The sequence below is a fragment of the Propithecus coquereli genome, unplaced genomic scaffold (genome assembly GCF_000956105.1).
Source record: "Propithecus coquereli isolate 6110/MARCELLA unplaced genomic scaffold, Pcoq_1.0 Scaffold127, whole genome shotgun sequence".
Classification (NCBI taxonomy): Eukaryota; Metazoa; Chordata; class Mammalia; order Primates; family Indriidae; genus Propithecus; species Propithecus coquereli.
In genome coordinates, this window is record NW_012136858.1 from 3,015,879 (window position 1) to 3,030,961 (window position 15,083).

The 15,083-nt window shown below is 44.9% G+C and overlaps 1 protein-coding gene across 1 annotated transcript in view; it reads left to right on the forward strand.

Moving 5' to 3' along the window:
• NT5E (5'-nucleotidase, ecto (CD73)) overlaps positions 1–13,087 on the forward strand; it is a 40,604-nt gene extending 27,517 nt beyond the window's left edge. The window contains exons 4-9 of the mRNA XM_012638212.1: positions 5,261–5,458; positions 6,480–6,634; positions 8,258–8,363; positions 9,545–9,694; positions 11,042–11,242; positions 12,907–13,087. Coding sequence (XP_012493666.1) covers positions 5,261–5,458; positions 6,480–6,634; positions 8,258–8,363; positions 9,545–9,694; positions 11,042–11,242; positions 12,907–13,070 — 974 coding nt within the window. The 3' untranslated portion in view covers positions 13,071–13,087. The remainder of the gene's footprint in view (positions 1–5,260; positions 5,459–6,479; positions 6,635–8,257; positions 8,364–9,544; positions 9,695–11,041; positions 11,243–12,906) is intronic.
• The last annotated feature ends 1,996 nt before the right edge of the window (positions 13,088–15,083 follow it).

Sequence of the window (15,083 nt, forward strand, 5' to 3'; positions counted from 1 at the left end):
TTTGAGAACCTAAGCCAAATTCCAAATGACCCAATGGATCTTCTCACCTGTCAAAGGCAGGAATCCAGGCACGCAGTACTTGAACAAGCAGCCCAGGTATGTTTCACTCGGTTCTCTTGCCCTCCCCAAAGCCTAGAAATATTTATGGCTTGGAATCCATGGCTGCTCATCTGTAAGAGAATTCCCAAGTACTCTGTCGTAATTTGGAACCAGAGCTTTGGCCTTCCATCCCAGATGGTCCCCAGGCCCTGGTAGACAAGCTTCTCTGAAGTGAGCTGTCTACGCTCCATCACTTGCCAGCCTGACCAGAATGAATGATTCATGGGATTAGCAGTTAAGACCACTCACTCACTACACACAGCATTTTGCACTAGATGACCACGCTGGGAATACCTTCTCCAGCTAAATGCTTGTTTTCCCTGAAAAATTTATCAGGAGTGTATCAGTTTACGGTCACATTTAGCTACTTTTTCATCTCATGACATAAAGTTATTACCTGTGAAACGATCACCGTTAGTAAGTGGAACTACATGGGCCTTGCAAGATAAAAATCCGTCTCTCTCTCCACCCCATTCCCTTGGCCTCTGCATTGTCACAAGCCATAATGACAGAAACTGATGGTAGCTGTGCTGTTGAGATTTTTGTTTTGGGGGATTTTTAAATATGTGATATAGAAACCTGTTCTATAATGTAAAAAGTGAATAGGAAACCTGGTATCTGGAAAGAGACGGAGCCCTGGGGGAGGCCAGATTCTCTGTTAAGAGGAGAGGATGAGGGAGCTGGGGCTTCACCCCTTTTCCCTGCTCCATCTCCTCGGAGCAGCCACTCCCAGCCTCCATGAAGATGAAGCAAAGACCACAGGCCTGGCCCTGCTAGGCAGTGGGAATCCAACACACTGGACACTCAGTGGAGCTCTGTAAATATTTGTTGAATGAGTGACTAAATATGTGATGAACTGTTCCCACCCTGCAGGGCTCCCTGCTTTGCCCTCCCCAGCCAGGCTTTGGTACAAGCCTGGATTGGATTTCATGGAGGATTTGTGCCCACTCTGGGAACTGCTGGAAGACGCATAATCTCTTTTAGACCTCCCAGTTGTCATTGAAAGATCAGGGACAAGAATTTGAGCAGTAAATCAAAGCTTGTGCAAAACAGAGTGACATAGTCTGGGAATGGATAATAATGCATGGCCTCTCGAATTCCCTGAAGGAGACATGACTGTGTGTGCATCATGGTTTGGTACAGAGATGGCTGAAGAGACAGCGACTCACTCTTCTGGTTGCTGGATGCCTCTGGACTGGCTGTGATGACGGAAGGCACACCCCCTCCTGGACAGCTGGAGCTTCTCCTGGATTAGAGGCAGCAGAAGCGGCAGCGGGCCTGACTAGAGAGCTGGAGGGGCTGGGCGCAGAGGTTCTCTTGTGGCAGGGAACCCAGCTAGAGCTGCTCACCGCGAGCATGATTCTGCCACAGGGAGAGCACAGAAATCTTATGTGATCGATGGGAGAGTGTTTGCTAAACTCCTAAAGTTTAGTCATTCAACAAACATTTATCTACACACCTCTGTGCTAGCCACACCCTAGAGACACATCTCTCGCTGCCCTCGTGGAACTCTGTCTTGAAAAGGATACTGACCCTAATCAGATTTTTAAAAATACATAATTATGCAAATAAATAAATCATATTGTATATAATTACGAAGCATGTTATGAAGGGAGAAATACAAGATGCTGTGAGAGCATGTAATATTAATAGAAGGATCTGGCCAAATCTAGGGGGTCATCAGTGAGTTTTCCCCGAGGGACTGATGTTAGGGCCAAGATTAGAAGAACAGAGACGTCCAGGAGTTAACCTAGTCAATAATCATTGGTATATTTTTATTAAGCGCTTTCCTTGAGTCAGTCTTCACTTGCTGCATTAACTTCTTTAATCCTCCCAACCACCCTGTAAGGTAGGTATTGTTATTTTTCCATTTAACAGATGAGAAACTGAAGCAAAAACATTTAACTAATCCACATTTGGGCCTCTGGCGACAGAAGCTCTTATTCCACATAGGGAGCTTCCCAGTCTGGGAAAGAGAGGAGGCTGATCGCTGAAGGGCAGGATGAATGTTCTTATGAAACTGCCAAGATAAGAAAGGGTCGTTATGTAGATGATGATATTCACGTTAAAAATGTTAGTGTTTTTCCTAAGGCCAATAGGAAATATCTAAAACCAGGGAATGCATAATCATATTTACTTACGTTTTAGAAAGATCACTCAGGCTGCTGGAGACTAGAGTAGAAAGAGGCAAAGAGGAGACCTACAGAGACCAGTTAGGAGGCTGTCGGCATGACGCAGGCGCGAGATGATGGTGGCCAGGACTGTGGCGTGCCTGTGGAGATGTAGAGAAGTAGTCAGATAAACACAGTGTCTGGTGGGAGCAGGCACTTCCAAGTAATTTAAAAGAGAAACTCAAGTCCCTTGGAAGCAAGCATTTGACATATGCTAATTACCAATTATTTTTATCCAGTCCTTTTATAGGGGCTCCAATTCGGGAGTTCTTACACCAGTTCCCGTATGTGTCAAAAGCATAGCATGGACCGCCTTCTATAACATTCTATTTTAATACAATTCAGCCAATTGAAAACCAGGTCAAAACCCTGCTCCCCGGCATCTCTGTCTGTTACCATGTGACACTCGGAGGGCAGTTGTCCAGACCTGCACTTGGGATCATCACATTCCTTGGCTCCCAGGGCAGAGCCCTGAGAGGTTCCTTTGAGCCCCCGCACTATGCTAGGAAATGCTGCCTTTATCAACTCCAGATGTCAGTCCACAACTCCTGATGAGTCAGGTTTCTAAAGATAGATGTGCTGCTCTGTGTGGAAAGAATATTTGGGGCTGAGCATCTTTAACTGAATGGTATGGAATGGTGTGGGAAATGTGAAGCCCTGGATGGCTTTCTCTGCCAGCAGTTTTCTGGGATTGCTGAATTGGGGTGGTGGGAGAGAGAGGGCTCAGCTGTGGAGGAGACATAGACAAGCCAAACTAGACCATCTGTTGCCTTAGTGACATGGTTAGTGTCCTCCTTGTTCCTGATGAAGTCCATTTAAGATACTGATGACATGTCTTTCTTTCTAACAAACAGAACACGGAGATCTTTCCAAACTAGGGAATGGGCCCTGTCAGATGGGAGCTGAGATTGTGAGCTCCTGTTTGCAGAGTGAATGCTGATCTGATGAGGCATTTCCCCGGATTGTTGGACTCCTAGCTTTTACATTCTGTTTAAGCTGGGATATTTCTATGGAAGGCAAAAAAATAAACGCTAAAAAGTCAGGCTTGCGATTCTTCTGATGTCTGGGATTTAGTGCTTTTCCCCCTGGATGGGGTATTCTCCGCCACCTTGTGGACATTTGAGGAATTTCGCCTTCCCAAGCTTCTCTGCAGTCGGAGAAGGAACTGGCTGAGAGGCTGGGACCAGGCTGCCATAACCACCTGGTCCCCTGAAGTACAGACCAGGCTCCAGGCTTGCCCACAGGACCAGCACAGAACAGAATGAGGGTGACCAGAGTGCTAACCTTCCCTGCTACTCTACCATGCATCAGCTGATGGGCCTGCCGCCCTTGAGGCAAATGGAGATGGAGCAAGCCTCACTGGATCTTAAGTTGAGTACTTCTATAAAAGTAAAGCTCCAAGACTTTTTTTTGCTTTTTCCCCAAAAGGAACAAGAAAATGGGACACTAAGGTTGGCAACAGCTATTTGCTGCTTATGAAGTGCTGGCATGTGCATACTTTTGCCCTGTGGTTGCTGAGCTGAGAGGGGCTGTTCTTGGCATAGAAACATGGCAGGGGTGGGTCCTTCATAACATGCTACCCCAGCTTGTCTTAGGTGAAACTTGAGACACACAGGTGCCAACCCTAGGTTTGCATGTGTTTTGGTAAGTGGCCTCTGGCAACCAGCTTGCAGACTTCATGAGACGAGCACACGGTAGGCTGTGTGGGCAGTGGAGAGAACACGAGTCCACGGCCTCACAGACCTGCTTTCCAATTTGCTCCCCGTCACATACCAGCTATGTGACCTCGGGTACTTTACCTATGACAGTCAATCTTCTCCTGTAAAGTACAGATAATGATAGGACCTACCTTGTGGGAAGCTTGGAGGACTAAATACAACAAAGCCCAGAGTGTGGCTCGTGGCCAACTCTCAACTGGTCCATGTGTGTAACCAAGATATGCTGAAGTCATATGAAGTCATACGAATTCACTGCTGAAACAGCGGTGGGGTCAAGGATATCAATAGTCTCTGATTCAAAACAGCCCAAACTATGTCATTGTCTCCATGGAGGTAAGATGTGAACCACAGTGTGCCTGAAGGAGGGGTGCAGTTAAAGAACTTAAACATGCCAAGCGATCAGAGGCAGGGCTGCATGCTCCCTGGGTGGCCACACTCCCCACCCTCATGCGGGTGCGTGTCTAGGAGGCAATGGTGGGCCTCCTAGCTCCTGAGTGATGAGTGGCTCCCAAGCTCTCCCCCACAACCCCATTGAGACAAAGGCCTGCAGAGCCTGACATGTGTAAGGGCTGGCTGGGCTGGCTGGGCTGGCTACTGTGCAGTGCTAGTCAGCCCCCAGGGTGAACATGGCTTTTCTAAAAGGCACCTAAGGGGATGCAGAATTTACCAGCAAAACCCAAGGACAGCTCTTTGTCATTTCTGCATTTTCCATTAAAGACTGCAAGCTTTGGAGTGTGTGTCTGGGGTTTTTAGAGATTGCCATCACCTTATAAGGGAAAGAAATATACATTTATTGAGCACATACTATGTGTTGGCACTATGCTAGGGAGTTTAGACATTTAAGCCTTCAGCAGCTCTGTGAAACAGGAGTTGTTATTTCATCCATTTTACAGGCAAGGAAACTGAAGTTCAGTAAAGTGAAGTGGCCTGGCTAAGCCACCTGGCTAGTGAGAATGGAGCCAGGGTCAGGATGGAGTTGGGATAATCTTAGCGGTATTACACCTTTGTGTGCCACACAGCACCAGGCACAATGCCCTGGACTTAGGAAGAGCTTAGTAAATGCCTGTTGAGTGGAGAATGGAAGGATTCATGTGCCAAAAGGCATTCGGAAACGGGCAAATGCCCAGGCAGGGCTCTGAAAGACCAGCTATGTGGAGCAGCAGCTGGCGAATCATCAATTTAAAAGTCACTGTCATCCGGCCGGTGGCCTGCTGGCCTGCAGCCAGCCGTGTACAAGGGCTGACTTGATCAGCTTTGGCTCTTTTATTTCAGGCAATCCACCTTCCAAAGAGGTGCCTGCTGGGAAGTACCCATTCATAGTCACCTCCGACGATGGGCGGAAAGTTCCTGTGGTCCAGGCCTATGCTTTTGGCAAATATCTAGGCTATTTGAAGATAGAGTTTGATGAAAAAGGAGATGTTGTCTCTTCACATGGAAATCCCATTCTTCTAAACAGCAGCATTCCTGAAGGTATGTGAAATTCGGGAGAATGTCCCACCAATTTAAAATTTAGATGGCTGGATATTTCCCCCCCTCCCGCCAATGACCTCTTTTAAAAAAAATGTTTCAGGACAAAACTGTAATACTATTGAAGAATTTAGCTTCTCCCTGGAGTTTACCCTCCTCATGGAGAAGGAGATTTCAAACACACCCAAATGCCAAGACGCTCATTTGCTTCTCTGAGTCCTCTTAGCACCAGACTCTGCATCGCCACTTCTTCTGCCTTTTAAAAGCTTGGTCCTGACGTGCAAAAGCCACTCTCAGCTCATGCCCAGAGGAGAGCTGATTATCGAAGCAAATGGGTTCAAACTGGGCAAAGTTGGGCTCAAATTCTGGCCCCCCATGAGGAGCCATGTGCCTTGGGCAAGTTGCCGAGTCTCGATGGGCCTCAGTGTCTTTATTCATCACATGAGGGAGTACCTTTCTAACTCTTTTGTCTGGGACTCAGAGTAAAAGTACATTTTTATGTCATTCATTTTTATATCGTATACATGAACATATTGCTGTGCTTGTTTCTCACCTGACCTTTTCTGTTTACCATGATCAGATTGGCCTGTATGGTCACTACACAGGCCTTTTTGTAGCCAGACAGGGAGGGGGCCAGGACCACACAGACAGTGACAGCCCAGCAGCACCTCAGCAGCCTTTGACACCTGCCCTTGGGCCTTTCAGAGCTCCTACCTCTAATGCTATCCCAGGCAGGCCAACAGGTAGCTCATACAGATGTGATGAGTTGATATTAAGATGTTCAGCATATCCTTAAAGTAAGATCCACTTCAGGTCTTATTATCAGGGAACAAAATAGAGGTTCCTAAGGAAATTTCATGGTTAAAACCAAAATGTACACAAATATGGGAAAGAAATATGTACTCACAACAGGTAAGCTAGATGATATTTGATTCCTTCTCCAGAATTTAGCCCAGTGTGAGATCTGCTTTAACTATAGGCTTCCTTCTTTCCTTCCTGTCTTTCTTCTTTCTTTTTCTTCTAGATCCAAGCATAAAAGCAGACATTAACAAATGGAGGATAAAATTAGATAATTATTCCACCCAGGAACTGGGGAAAACCATTGTCTATCTGGATGGCTCCACCCAATCGTGCCGCTTTAAAGAATGCAACATGGGCAACCTGATTTGTGATGCTATGGTGAGTTGTCCGCAGGAGCGGAGTGCCTGTGTCTGGTGAGGAAGGAAAGGAAGAAGGAAAGAGGAAGGAAGGATGCAAAGAAGGACAGACTGATAGTAGCAGATCAGAGATTTTAAAAAATTAGCGCCCAGACAAAAGCTTGGTGTGGTTTCATACTGAGTTCCTTGGTAAGGTGCCTGAAGTAGATCACATGACCATCACTTTATTGCCTTACAAGAACTGAAACCTTTATTTCAAGGTGTTCTTAGATGTCTGAATTTTGGATTTTTTTTTTTTTAGTAAGAGATGAATACACAAACTCTGTTGCCCTGAAGATGTCAACATAGTAGATAAAACACATCTGTTTGGGCCGGGCATGGTGGCTCACGCCTGTAATCCTAGCTCTCTGGGAGGCCGAGGCGGGCGGATTGTTTGAGCTCAGGAGTTCGAAACCAGCCTGAGCAAGAGCAAGACCCCGTCTCTACTAAAAATGCAAAGAAATTAATTGGACAACTAAAAATATATAGAAAAAATTATCCGGGCATGGTGGCGCATGCCTGTAGTCCCAGCTACTCGGGCGGCTGAGGCAGGAGGATCGCTTGAGCCCAGGAGTTTGAGGTTGCTGTGAGCTAGGCTGACGCCACGGCACTCACTCTAGCCCGGGCAACATAGTGAGACTCTGTCTCAAAAAAAAAAAAAAAAAACACATCTGTTTGGACCTAAGTTGGCCAGACTATTTTTCCCTGATCTGTCCACCTAGCTCCCAGGTGTGACTGGAACCGCTTTCACAAGCATAGAGTGGCAACACACAGTTAAAATGATCCTAAGTCCCGTGGCTGAGCGAGATCAGCCGTGAGAAGCACCCTGGTCTACTTGTCTGCAGCAGACTGACTGCGCTAGCTCCCGGCGGGCCAGACCTACCGCTTCCACAGGCTCACGGCGCGCACCCAGGCCAGTCATTTATTTGCCAGTGCTCAGCACGTGGTGCCCGGTGCCAGGTGCCTGGTGTACAACTGCACTCAATAAATGCGTGCCAAGTAAATGACAATGTTCATGCTTTCGGAGATGAGACTCCTGGTGGCTGCCCAGCACCTTTAGGTCAGCAGGGCAAAAGGGGTTAAAGAGGAGGCAGCATGCAAATATTCAGAGGAAGCTTTAGAAGGAAATGCCCCAGGCTGTTGGCAATGCTCACCTCTATTCCAAAGGCCGGGGAGAATACATACAAGAACTTTTGCTTTTTGAACTATTTATTTTCAAATGAGCATATATTTATGTTATTTCTTATAACTAAACATATATTTTGTAAAAGAAAAGAAAGAATGAACCGGATTCTCCCAGTTTCAGGAGGCTGTCCCTGTGCCTCCAAAATTGCGGACTTGGGAATTGGCTGGGGACATAGACATGGAGGCCAGGTTCTTTCTTGTTGGTATGAGGTCTGGGGTTGAGCAGGCAGGAGACACACCCCACCCTGGAAGAACCTGTGCAGGAGCAGGGCTGCAAGCCAGTCCACACAGGAGGCCCAGCCTTGACACCAGGGCTATGCCCCAAGAGATCGTCTTGCTAAGGCCTACCAGCCTGAGAGTACGGGGTTTTAGGAGAGGGGAACTAAGAGCTCTCTGTATTTAATTTGTGTTACTGTTGCAGATTTACAACAACCTTAGACACGCAGATGAGATGTTCTGGAACCATGTGTCCATGTGCATTTTAAATGGAGGTGGCATCCGTTCGCCCATTGACGAGCAGAACAATGGTATGCTCCCCAACCCGGCTCCTCCCTAGCCCAGCTCCACAGTGGTGTGTCGTGTTCTGTCTCTGACTTGTTTTTCCTGCTGTGGCTCCTGCCCTGACCATGACCATACCCAGCCTCAGCTCATCTCTGCTGCCAGCCATGTACCAGAATGTCAGTCATTTAAGTTAGGGTTAGCTGTTACCAGAGTCCAGGACCTAGCCTGAAAGACACACACAAGCTCGTGCGTTCTTATATGGATTCACACAGAGAAGCGGCAGCTAGGGTTAATGGAACCCAAGCTTGGTTTAAATTTCTGACTCACAAAAGTAAATACTGATTGTTGCTGATTTATGCAAAATGTTCATTTTGCATAAATGTTTATTTTGCAAGCCTTCACGTTGGCATCTGAAAAGAGAAAGACAAAAATCACCAATCTTCAGTATAATTGACCAACACTAAGGTGCTCACACGGAAGTAATATTCATTGGGTGCCGGTCAAGGGGTGGTGGGTAGACTCACAACTAATGGGTGCGGAGTGCACTGTACAGGGGAAGGGCATGCTTATAGCTCTGGCTTGGGCAAGGCAAAGGCACATATAACCAAAATGTTTGTATCCCCATAATATTCTGAAATTTAAAAAACAAAGAAAGAAAAAAAAATCACCAATCTTCTGTGCTAGAAAACATACCACAGGATTAAATGTTATTTTATTGTATTTACAGATATCCAAGATTGTATTATACGGTAAAACAAATAAACTAGACAGATGTTACGACAATCCTATAGACCTCCCTGATATATTGTCATCACCCATCAGCATCTGTATAAGGTCCCAAGCTCATCTCACTGTCACACGACAGGGACAGGGGACAGGGGACAGGGATACACTGCCTATCTGCAGGAACTGAGCAATGCCTAACAACCTGCAGATCCAGCCCCAAGCCAGGAGACCCAAGGCTGAGCATGGCGGACTTTTGAGGCACAGCCATTTGTGAGCTCCTGTCATCTTGCCCAATGGTGGAAGGCAGGGCCAGAGGCCTTTTGAATCCATTCCCTCCCTAAGTGTCAGGAACCACTTAGACATAGCTGATGCTGCTCTGACGGCCCCCATATATCCTTCCCCCGCCCTGAGGGAAACTGGTCTTGGGGTTAGCATTTTCTCAAGCTGTTTTCCTTCTTGCCTCATCTGTGACTACCCTCAGGCACGATTACCTGGGAGAACCTGGCTGCTGTGTTGCCCTTTGGAGGCACATTTGACCTAGTCCAATTAAAAGGCTCCACCCTGAAGAAGGCCTTTGAGCATAGCGTGCACCGCTATGGCCAGTCCACTGGAGAGTTCCTGCAGGTGGGCGGTAAGTCACCCATCCTTCGGGGCTGGCTCGTCCAAGGTGATGTGCGTTGCCTGCTGGTTGGCTCAGCTCCTCCCTTATCAGGACCTCTGTGGCCAGGCTTGTTTGGGTTTTCCCCTATCCAACACCAATACATCATTTTTTAATTGCTGTGGACTCCCAGAGCCACTGAGACTAGGTTGGGGTCAAAGGCCCAAAGTCCTGGCAATGAGCAGTATTAGCCAAGTCTGATTTGGACATCAGATGGGCCCCTCACAGAAGCTGGCCCTCTAAACTCTAAGCACGTCAGCTGCCTTGAAGTCTAGTTACTATTAAAATCTTAGGTGTTTAAGCATTCAATATTCTTTAAAAGCAATCCTCTCTTCTGTTCTATTTGTAATTGCCTGGAACCATGCCAAGGTTCAAATGAATGCTGCCCAATCAGTATTAACAAGGATGATTTCTGGGAGAGACAGCCTGCTGTGCTGACACATGAGAACACCTGATTCCTATCCCACCGTAACCTGGGGCAAGTCCTCAACCTCTCTGAGCACCGCCAGAAAACCTGTCCTGCTAATCTCACAGATTGCAGTGAAGACTGAATGGAAATAAATGTTTCTCGAATTGCCAAGGGCTTCTGAAACACTTTTCTTAGCAATTAATTCCACATGCCAGTGAATTAATCCTTTAATTAATAATCTTCTTTTACTCGGAAACCATTTTCTGGCCTCATTTTTTGACTTTAGATTGTGGCCCCACTTGGTGTAATCGCCTTGCCAAGTCGTCCCTCTGCAGAACACACTGTTGAGATTGAACGTCTGGGGCAGTGGGACCCCTGGCCTGCTTGCCTGGGGGGTAACCCAGACATCCTTTATTTTCTCAGGAGGGAATTGAGGGAACAGCAGTGTTTTGATGCTCTAGCATCATGGGTAGCTGTTTGCTTTGTGAAAGTCACCCAATCCCAAGTTATTACCATTTAGTAGTCTTCAAAATTGTAAAATGCTCTGTGCCTCTCATCTATTTCTCATTTTCTAAAACCATTGACTTAAGTTAGTGGACCAATTATTTCAAAATTTTAAAGAAGGAGAAAAAGATGTGGCTTCTCCTTGCAGAGTCACCGTTTGCCCATTCTGGTCCAGAGCTCATTTTCTTTCCAGTGGTCCTCATATCTCCTAGAAGGACTAACGGATAAAGCTAATGAAGAAAGGGTAGCTGCAATGTCACCTCAATTCTCTTGATGAAATTTCACTCAAGCTCAAACTAAAGGAAAACCAAGCCCAGTGCCCCAATTCCAGAGTTTGGCCAAAATCCTTTCTTTAGAAAACAGAAATCTCCCTTTGGATCCAGTGAACAGACTCATTTCTTTTCTAGGAATCCAAGTGGTGTATGATCTTTCCCGAAAACCTGGGGACAGAGTAGTCAAATTAGATGTGCTTTGCACCAAGTGTCGAGTGCCCAGTTACAGCCCTCTTAAAATGGATGAGGTATATAAGGTGATCCTCCCGAACTTCCTGGCCAATGGTGGAGATGGATTCCAGATGATAAAAGAAGAATTATTAAAACATGACTCTGGTAAGCACAAATGTCTCTTCCTTTCCCTATCCCAAAGGTACTCGAGAACAACAGAACTGGCAGAAGGGGAGCTACTCATGGTGCAAGGAGGGCAAAGCCAGAACCCAGATCTCATCCCTCTGTTGCAGACTCTCTCCTGTTTGCTTGTTGGAAAACAGCAGCATGGCACTGGGAAATAAATACCCTGTCAACCCCATCCAACCCCTGGAGAAAACCATGTTTAAATCAAAAATGTTCTAAAATTCTTTTAACTACATCTAAGCAGCTATTTAAATTGTTAAATATGAGCTTTACACTTACAGAAAAATCACACCTCTGGAACTTTAGATTGGACATGGAAAACCATCATAGTAAATTATCTCAATATTCTTTCTTGAAGCAGCTTTCAGTGTGAATAGGTCAGGTAGAAGTGGATGGGCTAAGTGCCCTCCTTTCCGCACAGTGGGTTGATGGAACAAATTACAGGCAAACAAAAGGAAGCCACTTTTTGACATCAGTTGATATTTTCAACAGCATTGACATGCCAACCTCACTTTTAAAAATCCAATTGAGAGCCACCTCATGTGCATAAAGTCCGCTGACGCAGAACACACTTCCCTTTCTTCCTAGGGCAGGAAGCAACATGCTTACAACACACATACGCCCTTCTTGGCACCTCTGGGAAGCTCAACTAGGCTCCTCTTCAGCCTTACCAGAGTGGACCTGCCATTTTAGCTGCCTAATCCAAGGAGGGTGGAGGACAGAGCCAGACCAAAGGAGAAGGCCCTTCCTGGGAGGAAAGGCGCTGGCAACTTCTGTCCATTCCATGATAGAAGATGGAAGGGCAGGCTTAAAAACCTGACATGAGACAAAGAGGGTGATGGCTGGGCATCACCCAAGCCCAGACTGATGGGTGTTAAAGAGAAGGCACTCACGCAGCAGGCTGAGGGAGCCTGGACCTAAGCATTCCCAACCCTGGCTATACATCACAATCACTTGGGGAGCATTTTAAATTCAACACCAATGTCTTGGCTCCAGCTCTTAAGAGATTCTGATTTAATTGGGTTGGACTAAAGTCTCTTCCAGTGATTCTATATACACCCAGGGGTGAGAACCACGGCAGAGAGAATTATTTTTTTAAGTATTGGAGTGATATTTTTAAAATAAAATTCTTTTGGTTCCCCATGGGTTTGCTGTAGCTACAGGCAAGTAGTGTATCTTTATAACCTCTTCTTGCTTTTGGAAAGGAAGCCCCATTGTTCCACCAACAATTATGTGAAAATAATTCTTGAGCAGGCAAACAAAAAGAAGCCACTTTTATCTCTCAACTAATTCTTCTTGATCCAGTTCCCTAAGCCCTTTTTCTGGAGAGGTTCAAAGGCTGTGATGGCAACAACCTCTTTCTCGAGTCATCTCAGATCTGAGGCAACTCTACTCTCCCCAATTACACAATCGTGAACAACGGGCACATTTCACATCTGGAATGTGAAAAAGCAATCAAATTCTTTGCACTTATGATCACCAGTGTTCCTGTCTTCTGTAACACTTTACCCCTCTTAGGAAAGGAGTATCTTCCCTTTTATAATTACAAAGGACTTTAAAAGAAAACATTGGTTTTTCCTCCTCTCTTGCTGTTAATTGATAATTACTTTTTCTATAGTTGAATAACGTATGTATTTTTCTAGGTGACCAAGATATCAACGTGGTTTCTACATACATCTCAAACATGAAAGTAATTTATCCAGCAGTTGAAGGTCGGATCAAGTTTTCTGCAGGAAGTCATTGCCATGGAAGCTTCTCTTTATTATTTTTTTCATTTTTGGCAGTGATCCTTGTTGTATACCAGTAGCCAAAAATTCTCCGTGCTGTTAAGGTGTGAAACTGCATTTTTTTCAAGTGAGATTCAAATCTGCCTTTTAGGTCCTGGCTCTGTGATTACAGACCATCCTTGCAGGCTCCTAGAAGCTGAAGCTTAGAGCACTGTAAAAGGAAGAGACTGTCATTATCACTCAGGGTCAGCAACGCAGTGAATTAGACAGAAAAAAAATTAACATAGGGCCCTCCCTGTGAGGAGAAAGCCAACTACCTTTAGTTTCCATATCCAAATTTTAATAAAATTTTATTAATAATTTTAAAACATAGATAAAATTTTTCTCCATTACATCCATGTCTAATCCATCAAACAACTTATGTCTACAAAGAACTTTATCATCTACAGGGGGTTTTAAGTACATTGTCTCATTTGATGCCCACAACTTTCCTTGGTAGGCAAGACAGATGTTGTTTTTCCCATGTGACAGATGAGGAAACTGAAGCTCAGAAAGGGTTGATTTGTAAGGCCATAGAGCTAAAAGTGACAGATGTAAGACCTAGGTCTTTTGAACTCAAGTCCATCACTTTTCAACTAAATCAAGTTGCTATTCAGAATAATACTTAATGTCTCCTCTCTTCAAAACTATCAATAGCCCAAAGCTCATGGATGACACGTCTCTGCTTTATTTCTAGTCTCTCGTTTTTTCCTTTTTAGCTTTTGTTGCAATAGTGAGTTTAATGGACTAAACACAGGGTATCATTCTCTCTTGCATCCCCCATGTGCCTTGATGAGTCAGGGAACAAACTGCAGTGGACAATGAGAACAAAGGCTAGAGGCTGCAAAAGGCAGTCAAGGGACAGGGTAAAAAGGGAAGGGAAGAACAGGACACCAGGACTAATTTACATTGTAGAAGAGAAAGAGCTAAAGGGCAGTTAGATGTATTAGATAGATACTTGCTAAGGAGTAGCAGCAAGGTGCCTGACACATGGTATCAGCTGTTATTAATTTTATGAGATTCCATCAGCTCTGCCTCTGTGCTCTTTCTTCTTCCTAACATGAAGGTATCATGAGATGAGAATCTTCCAAGCTAAGCTATAATTCTAAACCTGCACCTATCCCTCCCCAACAAGATGCCAGCACTGCACTTATTCTAGTTACACCACACCCACCCAGCTAAGGAAAATCCAGAGTTCCAGAAGACAAGAATTGATTTTGAGTGATATACATAAGATGTTTGAAGTCACACTGCCTCCAATTCTGAACAATCACTGTAAGTCATTCTCAAGTCCAGACGTAAGAATTCCTGCCAGGGAGTGGGCCCCTGAGTGGATGCTCAGGAAATAGCCATACTGATGAAATTATTTATTCCCAAAGAACAAATACTTGCTTACGGTAGTACTGGAACCACGTGAGCCTGCTCAGCATTGCCTAAGTCATTCAACAAGAAATGGGAGCCTTCACCTTAAAAAAAAAAGTGAGCAAACAGCAGCTAGAGGTTTGGAGAGGGAGTATGTTTGTTTCTTAACGTTTACAAATATTAAGTACTCTTGATACTTATAAAGGTTGTTGCAGTAAAATAATACCCTTGGTTCTACGTGTATATAGATTAGCTATTAAAAAAATAAACATGTCAGTAAGATTGTACAAGAAAAATTACAAACGGTGCATTTGGGGTGTATTTTTTAAGGTTGGCCAGTAAAATAGGATAAATCCTATAAAAGCACAATTTTTTAAAGAACACTTTTGTAAATTTTCTAATTATGTGTGCATATATTGTGCAGTGGTATGAGAAATGACCTTGAATCACTTTGCAATTGTAGATTCTAAATAATAAAACTGAAGATATGCTCTTTGATCCTTGATGGTTATTTCTTCTCTCAAACACCTGTAGCTCAAGACAGTGCAACTGACAGAAAAGTGACAGTTTTTCACTGGTATGATTTCTCTTGATCATAAGCCCCTTAACATCTGATAATCCTCCATCTATCTCCCTACCCCCAAAATGAGAAGAAAAACGCATGCAATTTTTTAAGTAGGAGAGAAAAGTGA